The sequence below is a fragment of the Triticum urartu genome, chromosome 2A (assembly GCF_056163025.1).
Source record: "Triticum urartu cultivar PI428250 chromosome 2A, HENAU_Tu73, whole genome shotgun sequence".
Classification (NCBI taxonomy): domain Eukaryota; kingdom Viridiplantae; phylum Streptophyta; class Magnoliopsida; order Poales; family Poaceae; genus Triticum; species Triticum urartu.
This window is the reverse complement of record NC_141874.1, coordinates 704,863,278-704,882,908: the sequence shown is the minus strand read 5'-3', so window position 1 is coordinate 704,882,908 and position 19,631 is coordinate 704,863,278. Positions and strand designations below refer to the sequence as shown.

General features: G+C 46.7%; 1 protein-coding gene and 1 pseudogene across 1 annotated transcript; one reads left to right on the top strand and one right to left on the bottom strand.

Moving 5' to 3' along the window:
* Window positions 1–6,804: 6,804 nt before the first annotated feature.
* Window positions 6,805–8,235, bottom strand: LOC147986960 (F-box/LRR-repeat protein At4g14103-like). The gene has a single exon (XM_087540209.1). The coding sequence runs from the start codon at window positions 8,233–8,235 to the stop codon at window positions 6,805–6,807; it is 1,431 nt and encodes a 476-aa protein (XP_087396335.1).
* Window positions 8,236–8,435: 200 nt separating this feature from the next.
* On the top strand, window positions 8,436–9,937 carry LOC147986959 (uncharacterized; annotated as a pseudogene).
* The last annotated feature ends 9,694 nt before the right edge of the window (window positions 9,938–19,631 follow it).

Sequence of the window (19,631 nt, the reverse complement as noted above, 5' to 3'; positions counted from 1 at the left end):
TCTCTAAAGCAGGCCTTCTGGGCCTACCTCTGCTACTCTGCCCTGTGGGGCCTATTGGGCTTGCGGGCCTGCATCCTGGCCCAACAACAGGTTGGGTTTTTAGTCGTATGCAGGCCGCTGTGGCCCGGCAGGTGGGCTTTTTTCATTTAGTTTTTCTTTTCTGCTTTATTTATTTTGTTTTATTTATTTTTAGTTTTTTTTTGCTGTATTTAGAGTTTCTTTGTGAATATTTTTGATAGTTTTTAGAAACTTTCAGTTAGTGCCGGTACTTTTTAAATTTGAATAGTTTAAATTTTGAATTATTTGAAATTTGTGTGAATCACTAGTTTGTGAATAACTTAACTTTAAAAATACATTTTTCAGTGATTCTTTTTTCTTATGTTTAATATTAGTGTGTTTTATCATTATATTCAATTTGGTAATGCTTAAGTTATTTAAAAAATGAAATGCCTTTGTAACGGATGAGTTTTCGTCCGAAGCCCTGATACTTCGAAACAGATTGTCCATTTTGTACACGAAGTGCATCCAGTTTTTGCGGTAACCCTCTCTACTTTTTTGCACATGCTATGTGGGTGAAATTATGATACCATGCCAACTTTCATCCTTTTCTGAGTTAATTTGAAATGCTTTTCAATTTCAGGGTCATTTAGCTGAAAAAAATCAGTAAATGCATGAAAGAATTTGCTTGCACATAAAATTTCTTCGCGTTTCAAATGCCAAAACACATAACTAGCTACCCTAACTATTACAGAGATTCCCTCCTGGGTGTGAAACACGGAAGAAAGTGATGATAGTTAAGCCGATCACATCCCAGATCTTTGGGTGTGAAACTTTTTCTTCGCGTGTGTCCATTTTTGCCGTGACCCTCTCTACTATTTCGCGCATGCTATGCGGGTGATATGATGATACCATGCCAAGTTTCAACATTTTCAGGATTCATTTTGTAGTGATTTTCAATTTCACAGTCATTTAGCTCTCTAAACAATTAGGTAAATGACCGAAAAACAACAAATGATGTCAGAACATGTTGGAAATTGATGACGTCGCTTTAAATGTTGCATACTAAACACAAAAGAAATTCGGAGTTCAAATAAGTTTAAAAAACATTGAAGTGGCCATGTAACAGGTAAGTTCTCGTCCGAAACCCTGATACTCGGAAAGAGTATGTCCAGTTTGTACACGAAGTGCGTCCAGTTTTTGCTGTGACCCTCTCTACTCTTTCGCGCATGCTATGCGGGTGATATGATGATACCATGCCAAGTTTCAACATTTTCAAGATTCATTTTGTAGTGATTTTCAATTTCACGGTCATTTAGCTCTCTAAACAATTAGGTAAATGACCGAAAAACAACAAATGATGTCAGAGCATGTTGGAAATTGATGACGTCGCTTTAAATGCTACATACTGAACACAAAAGAAGTCCGGAGTTTAAATAAGTTATTAAAAATAAAAAAAAGGTGCAATGCTGGTTAATTTGCTTCAAGCCATTCGGAATAGTATAGATTGCACTAAGCCACTGCACATAGCTCAGTGCAATCTATGCTATTCCGCAAGGCTTGAAGCTAATCAACATGTGGGTGAGCATTGCAACTCTTCGTCATTGTCTGTGCACTCACGGCTTATAAACCGCTCATACTGCCTCTCTCTTGGCGAGGTGGGACTAAAAACAGCTTGCCATAACCTCATTAGTACCGGTTCGTGGTACGAATTGGCACTAAATGGTGATGGTGGGGCCATAGCCTGGCCGCAGGCTGACACAGCCTCTTTAGTACCGGTTCGTGGCATGAACCGGTACTAAAGGTTCGCCACGAACCGGTACTATTGATCGTCGCCACGAACCGGCATTAATGTACACATTAGTGCCGGCTCTAATGCAAACCGGCACTAATGTGCTTCACGTTTGACCCTTTTTCTACTAGTGAAAGTTATCTATGCATTACTAACTAAATCAGAGTTGGAAGAAACAAAAAACTTATTATGAAGAGAATGCAATATTTACACCTAGACAAAGTTGCTTGAAAAAATACAAGGATATGCAGTTAGCAATGTCGTAATTGATGTTGCAAGATGAACACTAACCTCCAAGAAATCCTAGTATTAACTTAACAACATTCACATACTATTGAGATCAGTTCCTAGAAGCATTAGTAGAAGGACAAAAAGAACAACCGTAAGTTCAAGCTACTTTTAGAACGGACGGTTTATACTGAGATAAGTCTTCAAGTAAACACGGACCACGACCCTGCAAACCAAAGGTAGAGGTAAGTAACAAAGGTAAGGCTGTGATTGATGGTTTACAACCCATTAGTAATGTGGAGAGGATTTGTGTTTCATGGCTGCCTCCCACTCCGGAATTCCTCAAGATTAATGTTGATGCAAGTTTTGTGGAGGCCATTAGCGCTGCGAGCGTCGGGGTGGTTGTTAGAAATCATTCTGGAGAAGTTCTTATTTCTTTTTGGGATTATATTGGTACTTGTCTTGGTGCTGAGGAAGCGGAACTTTGAGCAGCCATCTCGGGCCTTTACGTTGGCATCACTCTTCACAGGCTCATTATCTTGGAAACTGACTGCTCTTTTGTGGTCTTGGTTTTTGTAAATGATAACCTGAACAAGTCAAACCTTATTGATTTGAAGAAGAAAGCGTTGAGTGTCTCCAAGATGATGAGTACTTTAAAAATCACCAAGATTAACAGGAAGGCGAATATGGTGGCGCACGAGATTGTAAAATTTAGTTTTATAAATAGATCTTATGGTATTCTTATTAATAGTGTTCCGCCCTGCGTGGCTAGAGCTGTAACGATTGATTTTACGAACATTTATGTCAATTAATTAATATATGGGTGGGGTTTTTCCAAAAAAAAGGTGCCAATGTTAGAAAGGATAAGGTAATTGTACGAGAGCACACAATTTACACCGCGAATAAACACTTATCATTCAATGCAAATTAAACATATTCAGATCATTAGTCTGCGACGGCAATAAGCTGATAGCGTAAGGAGAAAAATTGCACTATATCAGTCAGAATTCTGTATGTGAGCGGCCAGAAATGGACTAGATCATAAACAGTCTAGACCTGAATGGAAAGTTTGCTTTATTTGACCCTCCACCTGGATTCAGTGCTGTCTATTTTTTATGGTTTCATAAGAAAAAAAATGCAGAACAGACCTCAAATTGTGAGAACTTGAATAAAAGAAGCAGTGTAGCAGAGAAGGTTGGCATAAACCAACATGCCAGCGCCTTCAAGGAGGATCACGACGCAAGGCACCGCCGCCACCGGCCGGCAAGCACCGGGAAGGCTTTCGCCTGTAGCAGCACATATCATCACCTCCACGCATATAAGGCCGACAACACCTCCGCTGACCCGCACACACCTGACGCAGCGGCTGCCACCACCACGCGGAGCCACCTCTTTCCTCAAAGCCTGTGAGAACCAGCGGATCTGGCACCACCACATAGCCACGGACCCTCCTTGCAACACCGGAGCCGAGGGGGAAGGGCTGCTACACCATCCTGAAACCTGCCGCGGTGAGCTACCGAGCCAAACAGGCATGAAAACTGCAGCTCCAGCCGCACTGCCTAGTCACACACAGCCACTAGCCGAAGCACCAAGCTAGAGTTATACTCTCTCCGTTCCATATTACTTGTCGCTGATTTAGTACAACTTTGTACTAAATCAGAGACAAATAATATGGAACAGAGGAAGTATAATTAAGGGAAAGAACTATTTATTTATCTACACATTCTAATTTTAAGGCTCTGTATTGCATTTGGCATCAGGGCATCCAGTTCCTGGAGGCTGCCCTGCTCGCACCCAACCGTAGCCGACGTGCAACGGTGCAAGTCAGGAGAAGCACATTCGCCGTGAGTCCCGCGATTGCAAGAGGATGAGACGCGTAGAGGAGTGAGACTAAGCCATGTTGCTTAGAGTATTTTGGCTGATGCGGTTAACCAAAAACCAAACCGGATTAAGTACAGGTTGGTTTGATCTTTTCTGTGTGAAGAATTCAGTGATCATTTTCTATAATCTGAATACCTACATTCGCCGTGAGGTGCAACTGCAAGGGGATGAGATGAATAGGCCGAAATGTGTAGAGGTGTAAGACTGAGCTAGATTTCTTAGGGTATATTGGTTGATGCGGTTAACCAAAAACAAAATCGAATTAAGTTGGTGAATTAACTTTTGTTGATCTTTTTCGCGTGAAGAATTTGGTGATCATTTTCTATAAACTGGTTTTTTATCTGAATAAACCAATCCTAGTTAACATAGAGTGTTTAGGGCACATCTAGATGTGCCCTAGTTATTGTACATTTAAATGACTCAATCAAGTATAGAAAAAAAATTAACCAAAAATATACCCACACAAATCTCAATATAAAATCAATGAAATATGGCTTAGATGTGCATACTTATGACACATCTAGACGTGCTTTACCAAAACTGTAACATATAAAGTGAATGCCGAAACCTAAACTCTCACCCATTCCTGTGTCGCCGGCCATCTCCCACCTTGCCACGTCCATGCATCCCATGGCCGTGACGAGCTGTGCAACCGCCACATCTTCATCACGTCGCTGTCCACCTTGCGACGCTGCAAGCCCCCCTCCATCCTGACATGATGCTGCGTCTGTGTTGCCTGCCTTTATCTCATCGTCTTCCACCTGGCAAAGTGGGATCCCAACTAGACAACGGTGAGGTGGGCTCCCTGGCACCCCGCCCGGTAAAACTAAACATGATGTGCTCTTTTGGTTGATGATGGAACTGGTGCATCAAATGCAATCATTCACGAGGAAAAAGGCCGCCTCAGCTGCTTCGTGTACTCCCTTCGGTCCTTTTTACTCTGTATATTATGTTTGTCTGAAGTCAATTTCATCGAACTTTGACCAAGTTTATATAAAAAATTATAGACATTCACATAACAACACCAATATCATTAGATTCATCTTGGAATATATTTTCATATTATATTTATTAGATATTATAGATGCTAATAGTTTCTAATATAAATTTGGTCAAACTTAGCAAAGTTTGACTTTCGGCAAATCCAATGTGCAGAGTAAAAAGGATCGGAGGGAGTACTGATGTACCTACTTGCACATGTTGCATATGCGGTGACCATGGCTGAGATAATGACTATGCAAGATGGGCCAATTCTTTGCAAATCCGATGGGGTGCACTAATATTCAAGCGGAGTCTGATTTTAAGGAGGGCCAAGTATATTTTTGGTCCCTCAACTCTTCCGAAGGTTTAGAAATCGTCTCTTAATTTCAAAATCACCAAAACTTAGTCCCTCAACTTTCAAAACCGGATAAGTTTAGTCCCTCAAGCGGTCTCCGCCTGACATAAACAGTGCGCGAGGTAAACAGTAAATTCGAAAAAAATAGCAACCAAAAATAAATAAAAAATCTAAAATTTTGCGGGATTGAAGATAGTCGGGTGCGCAAGGTGTGTGCAAAGTTTCGTGCTGTTTGGACATTCCAGGACCTTGTGACAAAGAAAAAAAAGTAAATATGCATGTCAATGAATAGTAAATTCAAAACAAATAGCAAGAAATAAAAAAAAAGATTTTTGGCATCCAAGATGCTTGTGTGCGCAAGGTGTGTGCAAATTTTCATGGTGTTTGGACATTGTAGGAGCTCCTGTAAGAAAAACAAAATTTGGCTCGGAAAAAACTTTGAAAAAGTGCACTGTTTCAAGGTTTTTAATTTCGGAAACAAAATAATTTCGGACCTCACCGAAATATACAAAATTTCGCATATTTTGGAAATTGTTTCGGATTTTGAGATTTTAAATTTCACTCAACTTTAATGAATTCTAACATAATTTAAACTTATATTGGAATCACTTTGAATCTTCCTTAATATTTCGGGGTTAAAAATATTTCGGACCCCACTGAAATATGTGAACTTTCGGACTAGACATAGACCATGCGCCCTTCCTCCATCCCGACCAGACATCGTAGCAGCGCCGCTGCCCTTCATCCCGCCGTCTTCCACCTCATGAATAATGTGTGTTTGGCAAAGTGGGAGCCCAGCCAGACAAGGGTGAGGTGGACTCCCCAGGCACCCCGACGGGTAAAACAAAACACAGTGCTGCGTTTTTGGTAGATGATGGAACTAGTGCATCAGGTGCAATCCTTCGTGAGGAAAAAGGACGCTTCTTAACTGCTTCATGTACCTACTTCCACATCGACGACCATGGCTGAGGTAATAACTATGAGAGATGGGCTAACTCTTTTGAAATCCAATGGGGGTGAATTAATATTCAAGAGGAGTTTGATTTTCAGGACGTAATTGCATATAGTGTTCACATGAACTTTGGTGTTCGGATGTGGCAACATATATGCAGAATGTTTTTTATTTGAAAGCAGAGACCAGAACGTGGAGTTCAAGCATTGTCCAAAATTGGCAAAAGGTGTGGCACACAACATAGCTAAGACTAGTTTCCCTAATAATTCAACATTGCAGCTGGGTGATGAGGCCCTAGCTTTCTCTCAAGTCTAAAAACCACTTCAAATTTTGTTTATATTAGAAGAGAAAAACACATTCAATATTCAAACAAACAAATATCCACTAGAACCTTCTCGCAAAAAAAAAGTCCACTAGAACCAAGAGATTACTCGGCAACACATAAAACGACAGTCTTACGAATGTTCTTACATGCAGAATTATTAGTCTCATGTTCCTTGAAAAATAAAATCCTGAGATCTTCATCTTAAGAGCAAAACTATCCTCTCAGTTACTTTAAAAAAATGCAGTATGATCTGAGCTTGGTCCATGGAAGACACTAACCGATCGAGTAATCAATCAGAGGAAAATGGGTTCAGCATGGGCAGCCACCACCCAGCTTTCGATCTCCGTCTTGAGTGCATGTTGCAGCACGAGCGGTCCCTTGACGAGGACGACACAGAACCTCTCAAGAAGCAGCGCATTGCGGAACAGAAGCCTGGCCATCATCCTCTGCAGCTTGTCACCCTCATAATGAACCATGTTGATCTCCCTCACCCGATGTCGCAAGCACGGGATCGAGAAGCTCGACTCGTCGGGAACCACGGAGAGCTCCATGAACAGCGAGAGGATCTCCAGGTTTGGTGTTTGCTCCAGGATCTGACGCACCGCGTCGGGACTCAGAAGGGGGCCCTGCAGCGCGAGCCTCGTCAGGTTAGGAAAGGAGGGGAACCCATTGTCGAAGGACCTCGCCGGGAGGCGTCGATGGTGCAGATGCAGGCGCTTCACGCCGGAAAACTTCTCCATAAACCTCCTGAGCCTGTCGAACTCGGCCTCGTCGTTGGAAAGGACTTTGCAGAAATTGAGCGTGCATGACATTATGGCTGCCGGCGCGCCGCCGCGCAGAGACAGGAACTGCTCATCGGGGACCGGGCCGCAGTAGTCCAGCGAGACCAGCTCGGACGCGTCGATGTCGACGGACTCCACGTCGTGGCAGCAACGGAGGGCGAAGCGGCGGAGGCGTCTCTCGAGGACGGAGACTCTCTCCACGCCGGCGTCGGCCTCCAGCGTGAGGTCCACGAGGCGGGGGCAGCTCGCGATCAGCCGCTCGACGCAGGTCCCGGAATCATCGCCGTCGACGGCGGTCAGGTGCAGCGTCTCGAGGAACGGGAGGTTGATGGCGGCCTCCGGCAGGTTCAGCAGGCAGTAGCTGAGGCGCAGCGAGCGCAGGACGACGCAGGAGTAGAGACTCCTCGGCATCTCATACCAGCCGCCCCCTCTCCGGCGTCCGGGCCTGTCGCCGCAGGGCTCGCGCGAGCAGACCGGGCGGAGCTGGAAGCGCAGGTCGAGGTGGAGCTCCTGGTTGCTGCTGCAGCGCAGCACGTAGGCGAGCCACTGGTCGACGTGGTGCTCGTTCCACCAGTGGCAGTCGTCGAAGGCGACGCGGAGGCGGCGCAGCGGCACGTGGGCGCGGGCGCAGCGGCGGCGGCAGAGCAGCGCGTTCCAGACGTCGTCGAGGAGCACGTGGCTGCAGCTCTTCTTCTCGTCGGCGTCGTAGTAGAAGGTGGTCCAGTCCTTGGCCCTGGCGCCCTGGCGCTCCGCGAAGGAGACGGTGTGGACGTTGCGGAAGACGTGGCGCCACCGCCGGGACAGCTCCGCGGCGCGGCCGGCCTCCTTGGTCGGGAGGAAGGAGAGCACGTGGCCCAGCAGGATGTCCGGGAGCTCGCTCAGGCGGTCTCTGCGCCCCGACGGCGAGGCCGCGACGATCCTTTTCTTCTGCGGCGAAGCCATGACGATCCGATCTGGCAACTAAGCCGTCGATCTGAGAAAGGTTGTGGCAACGACTAATATAAGTCGAGAACCGACTCGTGGAGTTACCGACTAAAATTTGTTGGCAACCTGTATGAACCGACTCAGATTTATAGGCGATATAAGAGGAGATTCGCAGATCATCCATCCATCTGATCTGACCTGATCGCCGACGACCGAAGATGGCGCCGTCGCACAGGAACGGAGGAGACCGGCTGAGCGCACTGCCCGACAAGGCGCTCGAGCGCGTCCTCTCCCACCTGATGTCCGACGAGGCCGTGCGCACCAGCGGGCTCTCGCGGCGATGGCGCCACGTCCACGAGGGCGTCCCCGTCGTCCACCTCGTCGACACCAAGTCAGGCGACCGGTACGGCCGCTCCGGTGGCGAGCTCAAGGTCTGCTTCGACCACCAGGTGACGAGCGCGATCATGGGCAAGGGCATGGCGACGCCGATCCGCGCCTTCCATGTCAGCGTGGTGCACCCCCCGTACGACCTGCTCGACCAGTGGATCGCCACCGTCGTCGACTCCGGCGTCGAGGACCTCGACGTCAAGCTCGGGTACGACGCCGACTCCATGGGCACGCTCTGCCCCTTCCTCCGCTGCCCCATCCTCGGAACGAAGCACTCGGCGGACTTCGACAGGCACGACACCAACAGGTACACCGGGACGCACCCCCACATCTTCGGCTGCCCCACGCTCCGTCGGCTGCGCCTCACCAACTGGACGCTCGACCTGCCGGGGACCGTGGACATGGCGGCGCTGGAGACGCTCTGCCTCGCCAGGATCATGGACCCCCACGGGGAGCTGCAGCAGCTGATCACCGCCTGCCCGGGCCTCGCCAAGCTGACGCTGGAGGAGTGCCCCACCATCAAGCAGATAGCCGTGACGCCCGCCCGCCTGCGGAGCTTCGCCATGATCTGCTGTCACCATGCCACCGTCGTCCAGCTACAGACCACCTGCCTAGAGTCGCTGCATTACAAGGGCGGCCTTCCTCCCCGCGGCTCGTCCTTCATCACCGTCGCGAACTACGATGGGGTCAAGGCGGTGAGGATCGAAATCTGCGAAAAACTCACCGGGAATCATGGCTGTGAGCAACCAAAAGATGTTGCGCCAATCTGGCGTACCTTCACCTTTCCTTGCGCCCATCCATGGCCTGCAACGTGTTCACCGGCTTCCTGCGTGCCATGGACAGCCTCACCCACCTGAGCCTCCAGGGCTGCCTGCCCACCGATGAAGCCGTCCAGTCGGTCTCGGACATGCTTGTCAAGGCCAAGAACCTGGAAGTACTGTCGTTCTTTCCTCTAGGTCCAGAGCCTCCAAAGAAGAAGAGGAAGAGGGTGCACAGGGACCATGACGATGACAAATCAGATTCAGACAGTGGCCCAGAAGACGGCGGCCCCGTCGACGAAGGCGTCAAGTACAGCAGCCAGATGCCCGAGCGTCTGCGGCAGACGTATGTCAGGTGCTTGGCTCACAAGGTGAGGCGAATCAGCATTGCAAACTTCCAAGGGCGGCCTCTTGAAAAGATGCTTGCAAGGTTCCTGCTCTCCAGGGCTGTGGCGTTGGAAGAATTCTCTGTTACCTTAGCAGCTGGAGTTCATCCGCGGAAGGCTGAGATCACAAAGGAGTTAAAATCCTGGCGACAGAATCGCCGTGCCAAAGTCACCTGTAATTTGGATTGAAGCAACAGTTGCTTGTACCTGTAATAAGATCAAACATTAGGAAGAATTTTTCTTTTGTTATCTTTGAGAAACGCCAGGATATACTAGATATCATTTGCTTGGTTGAGTATTTCTCTGTTATGTACTTCTTTCTCACCGATAATACTATATTCGGGCAAAATTAACTCAGGTATGTCTTGTTATGCCATTATTGTCGGACAAGCATGTTCTACGTTGCAGAACAATTCTACAACTTTGTACCAAACCAGCGTCAGTTAATATGGGTCAGAGGGAGTACATGACTTGCACCGGGATTGACAAAACAATCTATACATTATTAAGCTGAGTTGGAACAAACAAATGGTTACTATGAAAAGATGCATTATTTAAGATCCTTGAAAAACTCTAGGATATGCACTTAGCAATGTTGTATTTGATGTTGCAAGACCAGCAGTACCTCCCAAGAAATCCCGGTAACTTTAGCAGGAACATTCACATACTATTGAGGTAAGTTCTAGAAACATCAGAAGGGTTATCCACAATTCTACATCTGCGATGTACAAAAATAACAAAACTGAAAACAAAGCATATATATCATTCTGACACCTTGATGATTAAAAGGGCAAGAGATGCAGGGAAACACTAACCGGAAGATCATTGTCCCACGCAGAAGGCAGTTCCCCTGAAATTATGCTATGGCGCCAAGTCTTTGCATTGCGCATACTCTGCAAACTCTACATTCCATTCAGCTTCAAAAGATGCACCCTGATCAGTATGGTGACTTGCCAATGCCTGTAGGGTTGATTATTTAACTGAACTTATGTGGATTTTTCCCTTAATTTCAATCATACTCTATCCTTATGTAATAATTTTGAGTTCAGATTTACGTTGTTGATGTCAGACAAAAGTAAAGTCTCTACTGTAGAAAAAGCATTCTCCAAATAGTACTATTCTGTCTTGCAAGCACCATTTTAAGAGACACGATATTACCATATATGTACCATTCACAAAAATGCAGACTGGAAATGGAAAATATATATTCCTAGACATAATCAAGCATGCAAGTTTCAAACGTTTAATATTGTAGCATACAACAGAAAGCAAAATCATAGGTGCTGTTTTTTTTTTCAATCTTTACTATGTGGTATTATAGTGAATACATGTTATTGTTATTGTATTTTACACTTTATACTTATTTACTGAGCACAACAGGCATCAGAAATATAGATAAGCATTCTCATTGTGTGCTGCTGCCCCTTGTCAGTAACTCAGTATCTATCACACCAGCCATATGGGTCGATGACTAACTACTTCAATATAAAAGGATATCAGTTATGAATTTATAGCTGAAAGTGGATTTTGATAATATAAAAAGGATCAAGCTAATGTAAAATACACAAATTATTAGATCATCTGACGAACCAACTTGAGACTTAAGAGTTTAGAATAATAGATAATGCATAACCCATCTTTTTTCCAGTATGCTCACAAAATAAAAATATTTTCTTCAGAATAGGTTACCAAATTTTCCTCAAAATCGATCATCCAATGCCCGATAATAATTTAAACTTATGCGGACATATCTTAGCATTTATACATGGCAGAAATATTTCGTCAAACAAATTTGACATGTATAGCAGTACATGAAAGGAAACATAGGTCCTGTATGAATCTCTCATAAAAACTATCGACTGCTATTGCTTCTCCTAATTTACCAAAATGCATAACTACTTATGCACAAGAGGGTAAAATTACCTATGCACTGTACTGTAAGTTTCCACTCCCACTGAGGATTAGCAAATTCTGGAATCGACAACACGTGGAACTCTTAAATTTAAGTCGTGGAACCAACATCACCGGCAGCCCTTGAATCAAATCAGGTCATTAATGTAGAATTCTGTTATGGCGCTGCTAGAAGGAGGGCGCGAGAGGGCCGGCCGGGGGCCTTTTGCCCACGGCCGGGCAAGATGGAAGGGATTTCCTTCTTAATTCTTACTTGATTAGATTGATACATCTCCTCTCTTTATATAGAGAGGTTTACTTGACTCCCAAGCAAGGCTTACTTGACCGCTAAGCAAGCGACCATTATCTCTAATTAACCCTAAGACTAACGGGCTATACCGCCCGCCCAGGCCATTAGGCCCATTACGTACTCTAACACTACACCCCACCTGGACATGCAGCTTGTCCTCGAGCTGCAGCCTAACCAACTTATAACCATGACTCGACGCAACACAAACCTAACACCTAAAAACAAGCCTTTTACATCTCGGCTTGTTTTATTACTCTCAACCTGAAATGGACTGGGGCGATTTATTTTGGACCCCTTAACAAAAAGTGGACACCATCCACACGTCGGACGTGCACGTGTACAACCACCTGGATCCCATGGGCACCATCAGGACAAAAGGAGTGCATGTGTATGGCCACCTGGAAGTGGTCGCAAGAGCGACCAGCACAGGCGCCCTCGCGGTGGCTGGCGGAATGCAGTGGTGCTACGCGGTGCGCTTCTGTCGGTGACACCCTGCCTTCTCCCCGCTAGACGGCTGTTGGTCTACACCGCACAGAGAAGAGTGGAGGGCTTGCGATGGAGAATGACGAGGAGGGGTGCGCCCCCCAACCGCCGATGTCGCAGACTTTGAGGTCGCTGCCCGCGGGGAAAACAGCATGCCCAAGATCCCCGACGCAGCGGACGAGATCGAGGTCCTTTGCGCAGCGAAGCGCGGCTGGGAGGAGCGGCAGCTGCAGACCACGCATCTCCCGCACACGCCGACGCGCTAGGAGGCCGCGCGCAGCAGCCTGCAGCCTCACCGCCGCCGACACGTGGCGGGTAGTGATCCGAGCCAGAAGCGGTGACGGCGACGGCGGGAACTTGATCTGCTGGATGGGGACGCCCTGGGAAGCGGTAATGGCGGCAGCGGGAACTTGATCTGGTAGATTGGGACTCCCGCCAGCGCGGTCCATGCGGGGCCGGAGCTGACCGGCAATGGCTGCTGCGGCGGAGCTCCAGGCGCGGCGGAGGCCGTCAGGAGTGGCGACTGCCACTGTAGCCAGGGCGGGGCGGTTGTGGCGGTGGATGGCAGCTGCAGCGGTCCAGCGAGCGCGGCGGGGACGCCCTGGGGCAGCGGCGGCGGCCACTGCAGCCAGGGCGGGGCAGTGGATGGCAGCTGTTGTAGCGGCCGGACGAGCACGGCGGAGGCCGCCTAGGGCAGCGGCTGCCATGGCAGCCACGGCGGCGCGGTGGCGGCGATGGGCGGCGCAGCCGGGTGCGGCCCGTAGGACCCGGCCAAGAACAGGTAGATCTCCTGGACCGCCTGGGTTAGGTCCAGCAGCGCCCCGGACACCTCCTTCGGGGTGAGGATGGCGGGGGCGGGGGCGGGCGCAACGAAGGATCCTGGCGCGGGCAGGAGCGGGGCGACGGTCGTGATGGTCGCCGAAGGCGACGAGGTGACTGGCAGCGGAAGAGACGGGTTGGGCGACGGTGAAGACATGATCAAACTGAAGCTAGCTGATACCAAATTGTTATGGCGCTGCTAGAAGGAGGGCGCGAGAGGGCCGACCGGGGGCCTTTTGCCCATGGTCGGGCAAGATGGAAGGGATTTCCTTCTTAATTCTTGCTTGATTAGATCGATACATCTCCTCTCTTTATATAGAGAGGTTTACTTGACTCCCAAGCAAGGCTTACTTGATCCTAAGCAAGCGACCCTTATCTCTGATTAACCCTAAGATTAACGGGCTATACCGCCCGCCCAGGCCATTAGGCCCATTACGTACTCTAACAAATTCAGTGAGCAACCCTTCAATTGTCCCTGCACTCTGCATGATAGGAGCTAGGGTCCTACCAGGCCTAGACCATAGGTTGTAGGGGTGGAAGGTCGGATGACGAGGGCTTGGGCACGGCCGGCGGCGTGATGGCTGTTGGGAAACGTAGCAGAAATTCAAAATTTTCTACGCATCACCAAGATCAATCTATGGAGTAATCTAGCAACGAGGGGAAGGAGAGTGCATCCACATACCCTTGTAGATCGCTAAGCGGAAGCGTTCAAGTGAACGGGGTTGATGGAGTCGTACTCGTCGTGATCCAAATCACCGATGATCCTAGTGCCGAACGGACGACACCTTCGTGTTCAACACACGTACAGCCCGGTGACGTCTCCTACGCCTTGATCCAGCAAGGGGAGAAGGAGAGGTTGGGGAACACTCCATCCAGCAGCAGCACGACGGCGTGGTGGTGGTGGAGGAGCGTAGTACTCCAGCAGGGCTTCGCCAAGCACCGCAAGAGACGAGGAGGGAGAGGGGTAGGGTTGCGCCAAGAAAGAGATTGAATCGTGTCTATGGCAGCCCAAAACCTCAAGTATATATAGGGAGAGGGGAGGGGCTGCGCCCCCACCTAGGTTTCCACCCCTAGGGGTGGCGGCCAGCCCTAGATCCCATCTAAGGGGGGCGGCCAAGGGGGGAGAGAGGGGGGCGCACCACTAGGTGGGCCTTAGGCCCATCTGAGCCTAGGGTTTGCCCCCTTCCACTCTCCCTTGCGCCTTGGGCCTTGGTGGGGGGCGCACCAGTCCACCAGGGGCTGGTCCCCTCCCACACTTGGCCCATGCAGCCCTCCGGGGCTGGTGGCCCCACTTGGTGGACCACCGGGACCCTCCCGGTGGTCCCGGTACATTACCGATAAACCCGAAACTTTTCCGGCGACCAAAACAGGACTTTCCATATATAAATCTTTACGTCCGGACCATTCCGGAACTCCTCGTGACGTCCGGGATCTCATCCGGGACTCCGAACAACATTCGGTAACCACGTATATCTGTTCCCTATAACCCTAGCGTCATCGAACCTTAAGTGTGTAGACCCTACGGGTTCGGGAACCATGTAGACATGACCGAGATAACTCTCCGGTCAATAACCAACAGCGGGATCTGGATACCCATGTTGGCTCCCACATGTTCCACGATGATCTCATCGGATGAACCACATGCCGCGGATTCAATCAATCCCGTATACAATTCCCTTTGTCTATTGGTACGATACTTGCCCGAGACTCGATCGTCGGTATCCCGATACCTTGTTCAATCTCGTTACCGGCAAGTATCTTTACTCGTTCTGTAACACATCATCCCGTGATCAACTCCTTGATCACATTGTGCACATTATGATGATGTCCTACCGAGTGGGCCTAGAGATACCTCTCCGTTTACACGGAGTGACAAATCCCAGTCTTGATTCGTGCCAACCCAACAGACACTTTCGGAGATACCTGTAGTGTACCTTTATAGCCACCCAGTTACGTTGTGACGTTTGGCACACCCAAGGCACTCCTACGGTATCCGGGAGTTGCAAAATCTCATGGTCTAAGGAAATGATACTTGACATTAGAAAAGCTTTAACAAACGAACTACACGATCTTGTGCTAGGCTTAGGATTGGGTCTTGTCCATCACATCATTCTCCTAATGATGTGATCCCGTTATCAACGACATCCAATGTCCATGGTCAGGAAACCGTAACCATCTATTGATCAACGAGCTAGTCAACTAGAGGCTTACTAGGGACATGGTGTTGTCTATGTATCCACACATGTATCTGAGTTTCCTATCAATACAATTCTAGCATGGATAATAAACGATTATCATGAACAAGGAAATATAATAATAACCAATTTATTATTGCCTCTAGGGCATATTTCCAACAGTCTCCCACTTGCACTAGAGTCAATAATCCAGTTCACATCGATATGTGATTAACACTCAAGGTCACATCCCCATGTGACTAACACCCAAAGAGTTCTGGGTTTGATCATGTTATGCTTGTGAGAGAGGTTTCAGTCAACGGGTCTGCAACATTCAGATCCGTATGTACTTCGCAAATTTCTATGTCATCTTGTAGATGCAACTACTACGCTACATTTGGAGCCATTTCAAATAACTGTTCTACTTGGAGCTATTCTAAATTGTTGCTCCATTATACGTATCCGGTATCTCTACTCGGAGCTATCCGGATAGGTGTTAAGCTTGCATCGACGTAACTCTTTACGTCGAACTCTTTATCATCTCCATAACCGAGAAACATATCCTTATTCCTCTAAGGATAATTTAGACCGCTATCTGGTGATCTACTCCTAGATTACCTTTGTACCCTCTTGCCAGATATGTGGCAAGGCACACATCAGGTGTGGTACTCAGCATGGCATACCGTATAGAGCCTATGACAAAAGCATAGGGGACGACCTTCGTCCTTCCTCTTTCTTCTGCCGTGGTCGAGCTTTAAGTCTTAACTTCATACCTTACAACTCAGGCAAGAACTCCTTCTTTGATTGATCCATCTTGAACACCTTCAAGATCATGTCAAGGTATGTGCTCATTTGAAAGTACCATTAAGTGTTTTGATCTATCCTTATAGATCTTGATGCTCAATGTTCAAGTAGCTTAATCCAGGCTTTCCATTGAAAAACACTTTCCAAATAACCCCATATGCTTTCCAGAAATTCTACGTCATTTCTGATCAACAATATGTCAACAACATATATTCATCAGAAATTCTATAGTGCTCCCACTCACTTCTTTGGAAATACAAGTTTCTCATAAACTTTGTATACACCCAAAATCTTTGATCATCTCATCAAAGCATATATTCCAACTCCGAGATGCTTACTCCAGTCCTTAGAAGGATTGCTGGAGCTTTGCATACTTATTAGCATCTTTCAGGATTGACAAAACCTTCCGGTTGTATCACATACAACCTTTCCTCAAGAAAATCGTCGAGGAAACAATGTTTTGACATCCTATCTGCAAGATTTCATAAATAATGCAGTAATCGCTAATATAATTCCAACAGACTCTTAGCATCGCTACGAGTGAGAAAGTCTCATCGTAGTCAACTCCTTGAACTTGTCGGAAAACATCTTAACGACAAGTCGAGCTTTCTTAATGGTGATACTTACCATCAGTGTCCGTCTTCCTTTTAAAATCCATATGTACCTAACAGCCTTACGACCATCAAGTAGTTCTTCCAAAGTCTACACTTTGTTTTCATATATGGATCCTCTCTCGGATTACATGGCCTCGAGCCATTTTGGAATCCAGGCCCACCATCGCTTCTCCATAGCTCGTAGGTTCATTGTTGTCTAGCAACATGACTTCCAAGATAGGATCACGTACCATTCTGAAGTAGTACGCATCCTTGTCATCCCACGAGGTTTGGTAGTGACTTGATCTGAAGTTTCATGATCACTATCATAAGCTTCCACTTCAATTGGTGTAGGTGCCGCAGGAACAACTCCCTGTGCCCTGCCACACACTAGCTGAAGAGACGGTTCAATAACCTCATCAAGTCTCCACCATCCTCCCACTCAATTCTTTCGAGAGAAACTTTTCCTCGGGAAAGGACCCGATTCTAGAAACAATCCCTTATTGCTTTCGGATCTGAGACAGGAGGTACACCCAACTGTTTTGGGAGTCCTATGAAGATGCATTTATCCGCTTTGGGTTCGAGCTTGTCAGCCTGAAACTTTTCACATAAGCGTCGCAGTCCCAAACCTTTTAACAAATGATAGCTTAGGTTTCTCTAAACCATAGTTCATACGGTGTCATCTCATCGGAATTACGTGGTGCCCTATTTAAAGTGAATGTGGTTGTCTCTAATGCCTAACCCATAAACTATCGTGGTAATTCGATAAGAGACATCATGGTATGCATCATATCCAATAGGGTGCAGTTATGATGTTCGGACACACCATCATACTATGGTGTTTCAGGCTGTATTAGTTGTGAAACAATTTCCACAATGTCTTAATTCTGTGCCAAACTCGTAATTCAGATATTCATCTCTATGATCATATCATAGATATTTTATCCTCTTGTCACGACGATCTCTCACCTTCACCCTGAAATTACTTGAACCTTTCAATAATTCAGACTCGTGATTCATCAAGTAAATATACTCAACATCTACTCAAATCATCTGTGAAGTAAGAACATAACGATATCCACTACACGCCTCAGCACTCATTGGACTGCACACATCAAAATGTATCACTTCTAACAAGTTGCTTTCTAGTTCCATTTTACTGAAAACGAGGCTTTCAGTCATCTTGCCCATGTGGTATGATTTGCATGTCTCAAGTGATTCAAAATCAAGTGAGTCCAAACGGTCCATTTGCATGGAGTCTCTTCATGCATATACACCAATAGACATGGTTTGCATCTCTCAGACTTTTCAAAAAACGAGTGAGCCCAAAGATCCATCAACATGGAGCTTCTTCATGTGTTTTATACCGATATGACTTACGTGGCAGTACCACAAGTAGGTGGTACTATCATTACTATCTTATATCTCTTGGCATGAACATGTGTATCACTACGATCGAGATTCAATAAACCATTCATTTTAGGTGCAAGACCATTGAAGGTATTATTCAAATAAACAGAGTAACCGTTATTCTCCTTAAATGAATAACCGTATTGCGATAGACATAATCCAATCATGTCTATGCTCAACGCAAACACCAATCTCGATGGTAGAGGGAGCGTGCGATGCTTGATCACATCAAGCTTGGGAAAAACTTCCAACACATATCGCCAGCTCTCCTTTAGCTAGTCTCCGTTTACTCCGCAGCCTTTTATTTCGAGTTTACTAACACTTAGCAACCGAACCGGTATCTAATACCATGGTGCTACTAGGAGTACTAGTAAAGTACACATTAACACAATGTATATCCAATATACTTCTATCGACCTTGCCAGCCTTCTCATCTACCAAGTATCTAGGGTAATTCTGCTCCAGTGGCTGTTCCCCTTATTACAGAAGCACTTAGTCTCGGGTTTGGGTTCAACCTTGGGTTTCTTCACTAGAGCAGCAGCTGATTTGCCGTTTCATGAAGTATCCCTTCTTGCCCTTGCCCTTCTTGAAACTAGTGGTTTCACTAACCATCAACAATTGATGCTCCTTCTTGATTTCTACTTTTGTGGTGTCAAACATCGCGAATATCTCAAGGATCATCATATATGTCCCTGATATATTATAGTTCATCACGAAGCTCTAGCAGCTTGGTGGTAATGAGTTTCGAAGAAACATCACTATCTCATCTGGAAGATCAACTCCTACTCGATTCAAATGATTGTTGTACTCAGACAATCTGAGCACAAGCTCAACAATTGAGTTTTTCTCCCTTAGTTTGCAGGCTAAGAAAATCGTCGGAGGTCTTATACCTCTAGACGTGGGCACGAGCCTGAAATCCCAATTTCAGCCCTCGAAACATCTCATATGTCTCGCGACGTTTCAAAACATCTTCGGTGCCTCAACTCTAAACCGTTTAACTGAACTATCATGTAGTTATCAAAATGTGTATGTCAGATGTTCGCAACATCCACAAACGACGTTCGAGGTTCAGCACACTGAGCGGTGCATTAAGGTCATAAGCCTTCTATGAAGCAATGAGGACAATCCTCGGTTTACGGACCTAGTCCGCATAATTGCTACTATCAACTTTCAACTAAATTTTCTCTAGGAACATATCTAAACAGTAGAACTGAAGCGCGAGCTATGACATAATTTGCAAAGACCTTTTGACTATGTTCAGGATAATTAAGTTCATCTTATGAACTCCCACTCAGATAGACATCCCTCTAGTCATCTAAGTGATTACATGATCCGAGTCAACTAGGCCGTGTCCGATCATCACGTGAGACGGACTAGTCAACATCGGTGAACATCTTCAT